This window comes from Atta colombica, unplaced genomic scaffold (genome assembly GCF_001594045.1).
Source record: "Atta colombica isolate Treedump-2 unplaced genomic scaffold, Acol1.0 scaffold146, whole genome shotgun sequence".
NCBI lineage: Eukaryota > Metazoa > Arthropoda > Insecta > Hymenoptera > Formicidae > Atta > Atta colombica.
The window spans coordinates 709,746-712,976 of NW_017259235.1; the positions used below are offsets into that span (position 1 = coordinate 709,746).

At 25.9% G+C, this 3,231-nt stretch overlaps 1 protein-coding gene across 2 annotated transcripts in view; it reads left to right on the top strand.

The window, feature by feature from the left end:
• Window positions 1–1,778, top strand: part of LOC108685117 (activating signal cointegrator 1) — a 2,705-nt gene extending 927 nt beyond the window's left edge. For both annotated transcript variants that reach the window (XM_018189769.1, XM_018189770.1), the window contains 6 exons: window positions 14–281; window positions 374–662; window positions 811–974; window positions 1,043–1,164; window positions 1,238–1,429; window positions 1,519–1,778. In XM_018189769.1, the coding sequence (XP_018045258.1) occupies window positions 14–281; window positions 374–662; window positions 811–974; window positions 1,043–1,164; window positions 1,238–1,429; window positions 1,519–1,592 (1,109 nt within the window). In that variant the 3' untranslated portion in view covers window positions 1,593–1,778. The remainder of the gene's footprint in view (window positions 1–13; window positions 282–373; window positions 663–810; window positions 975–1,042; window positions 1,165–1,237; window positions 1,430–1,518) is intronic.
• The last annotated feature ends 1,453 nt before the right edge of the window (window positions 1,779–3,231 follow it).

Genomic DNA, 3,231 nt, shown 5'->3' on the forward strand with positions numbered 1-3,231 from the left:
TTTTTTTTTTCAGGAAGGCATAAATGTGATTGCGAAGCAAACAGACATGCATTGATTAACAACTGTCTTAATTGTGGAAGAATAGTTTGTGTACAAGAAGGCTCAGGACCATGTTTCTATTGTGGAGAACTTGTTTGTTCTCCGGATGAACAAGTATTACTTGGAAGTAATACTAAACAGGGTGATAATTTGTATAATAAATTGATGGATCAAAAACCATATAAGAATCTTGAAGACTCTCTTAAACAAAGAGACAAACTTCTCGAATTTGATCGGAATAGGTATATATTTTTTGTACTTCTAAAAATTTTCTATACATTAATTGTCATAAATTTTCTATACATTAATTGTCAATCATAAAAATAATTTATAGTGCCCGTCGTACCAAAGTAATTGATGATGAATCCGACTATTATCAGTCAAATAGTATTTGGTTATCCCATGAAGAGCGTAAGAAGTTACAGAAGCAAGAAGAGGAAGAATTAGCACGCAAGCATGCATCGCGTTTAGATAGAAAAGTTGCTATAGATTTTATGGGAAGAGTGATAGTTGATGAAGATCAATCCATTAATTTGCAATCAGAAGAGCTTGACGAAACAATATCATATGATAACTTTGAAAATACGAATATTTGTCCAACGATAGAATTTGATCGTCCCACAGTAAGATTGTAAATTTTTTACAATTTAGTTAATAATAAATTATACAGAAATTTATTTCTATTATTTCTATTATTAAGTCTAAATAATTATATTATATATTTTTATATATTGTTATTATGTTAATATTATTTTATATATTGTTATTAAGTTTATTGAGATGGGAATATTCAGGACAAGCACACAAATTGAAAATCACACATGGAATAGAGAAGGCAGAGTACAAGATAAAGAATTTCTAGAAATGTTTGATCAAGGTCTGTGTTTGAGCATGCATCAGCCTTATGCATCTTTGCTAGTGGCAGGAATAAAAACGTAAGTAATGTATTAAAAAATAAATTCATATAATCAGAATGACATTAACATGATCTTAATGTTACTAGTCATGAGGGTAGAAATTGGTATTCTTCACATAGAGGAAGATTATGGATAGCATCAGCTGCTAAAGTACCTTCTTCTGAAGAAATATCTAACATAAAGCAATTCTGCCGCGTATTAAAAAATGGTTAGAAAAAATAAATATATGTATCTTGAAATACTTATTTTATCCTTTATTACATTTATCTTGATGATTCTAGACAAAATTAAATTCCCTGAAAATTATCCTACGAGCTGTTTGTTAGGTTGTGTAACGGTAATTGACGTTCTATCTCAAGAAGAATATAGAAAATTATATCCAGAAGGAGAAAGTGAGAGTCCTTATGTCTTCATATGTGAGAATTCTTACATGTTACCAATACAATTTCCTATGAAAGGAAAACATAAAATTTGTAAGTAACAATAAAAAATAATCAACAATTTCCATTATTTATAATTAATATATTGCAACAGAATTAAATTCTTTTATTTTATATTACAGATAAAATGGATAAAAAACTTCATCAAGCCGCTTCCAAATGCTTAGAGAAAGCCATGAAGACAGCTAATAATTAATATTTTCATGTTGTAGTCTCATATTATTCGTTCCTTTGTAAAATTAAATAAGATAAGCTTTCCCAGGTATATATGTTTATTTGTGTGAATAATTTAAATATACATGCATTCTATTAAAAATAACTATCTGGTTTTTATATAAAAGTGATTTTTCTGATAATGTATCTAATAAAAATTTTACAGAAATATATAATATGCATATTACATTACTTGTATACAACAGATCATTATTTAATTTACATAAACTCTACAAGATATAACCGTTCATGCATGCTTTTCATTTGTTTATTTTATTTATCATACTTTCACGTATTTTATTGATGAAAAAATATCAATTTTACTATGGTTGATATCAGCCTTTTACAAATAGTTTTAAAAATTTTATTTGTGCTATATCACGCGCGTGCACACGAGATAGAGCATATATCTGAAATACAAACATATACTCTTCTTATTTTAAGAAAAGCACAAGGATTATTATTGTACTAAATTTTAATTTTTCAAGTGCCAATTATCTTATTTTATTAATTACCAATATCTCAACGTTTTGCCTATATAAGAAGCTTTAACGTCATCATGAGAATCATTTATTCTCTTATTCTGACGTATTAAATTAGGCTAAGTCAGTACAGTCAATATATAAAAAAACCTCTCATCTATGCTATACTATTAATTAATACAAAAGCTGGATATAGTTAAATATAAATTAAAGTACGTTAGCTCAAGCATTGTTATACATCTTTTTCTATTGAGCAAAAGTTTTTTCTTCATTCTCAAAATACCTTACACTAATTGTAAGCTAATTAGTTACATGTCGTTTTGTGCAATGTCGACAAGCTTATAAAAACACAATATTTTACTTATCTAACGTACGTAAAAAATTATATACAATACAACAATCTAAAAACAATGTTAAATAAAACGAAACAAACATTGCAGAAATATGTTAACAAACAGTATTTAATAAGCAGATCGCATTTCGAGTTTTAATGGTTTGATGAATAAGGAATGTATGAATAAATAAGTATTTACGTGATTACTACTTTTAAATAAATAAAATAACTACCTCTATATGATTTCAATACACATTAATATGGATGCTGTCGTATTGATAAGACTTTTCATCAAACTAACAGAATGCATTCGATGATATAAAAAAAATCCTTATATATATTTATGTTTTCTTTTCAATTATATAGCACAATATGTGTATTATTACATTATGTATAATAATAATTTGCAACCAATAATACAATAAGTTATTAGTAATTTATATATAATACATTCTGATAAAGCTTTAACATTCTTGTATCTTTACGGCAAATGTCTAATTTTCTTTTGTTAAAAAAACTTTCAGTTTGTAACATTGCATAGACTATCATTTGCAAATCAAAGAAATTCTCTCTTTTTATTAATCGTTATTTTTAAAATAATTTTGTCAATCGTGGCACTATATAAAATTTATTCAGTATGGTAACAATAATTAATTTTTTTACCTTATTGCAATATTCTCTTTTAGAAATTATATTAAATCAATCTGTATGCAGGGAACAAAATTTGATAAAAAATTCTAATTTAGACCATAAATTATACTATTAATAATTGCATAATTATACATGAAATATGTATATATATATAT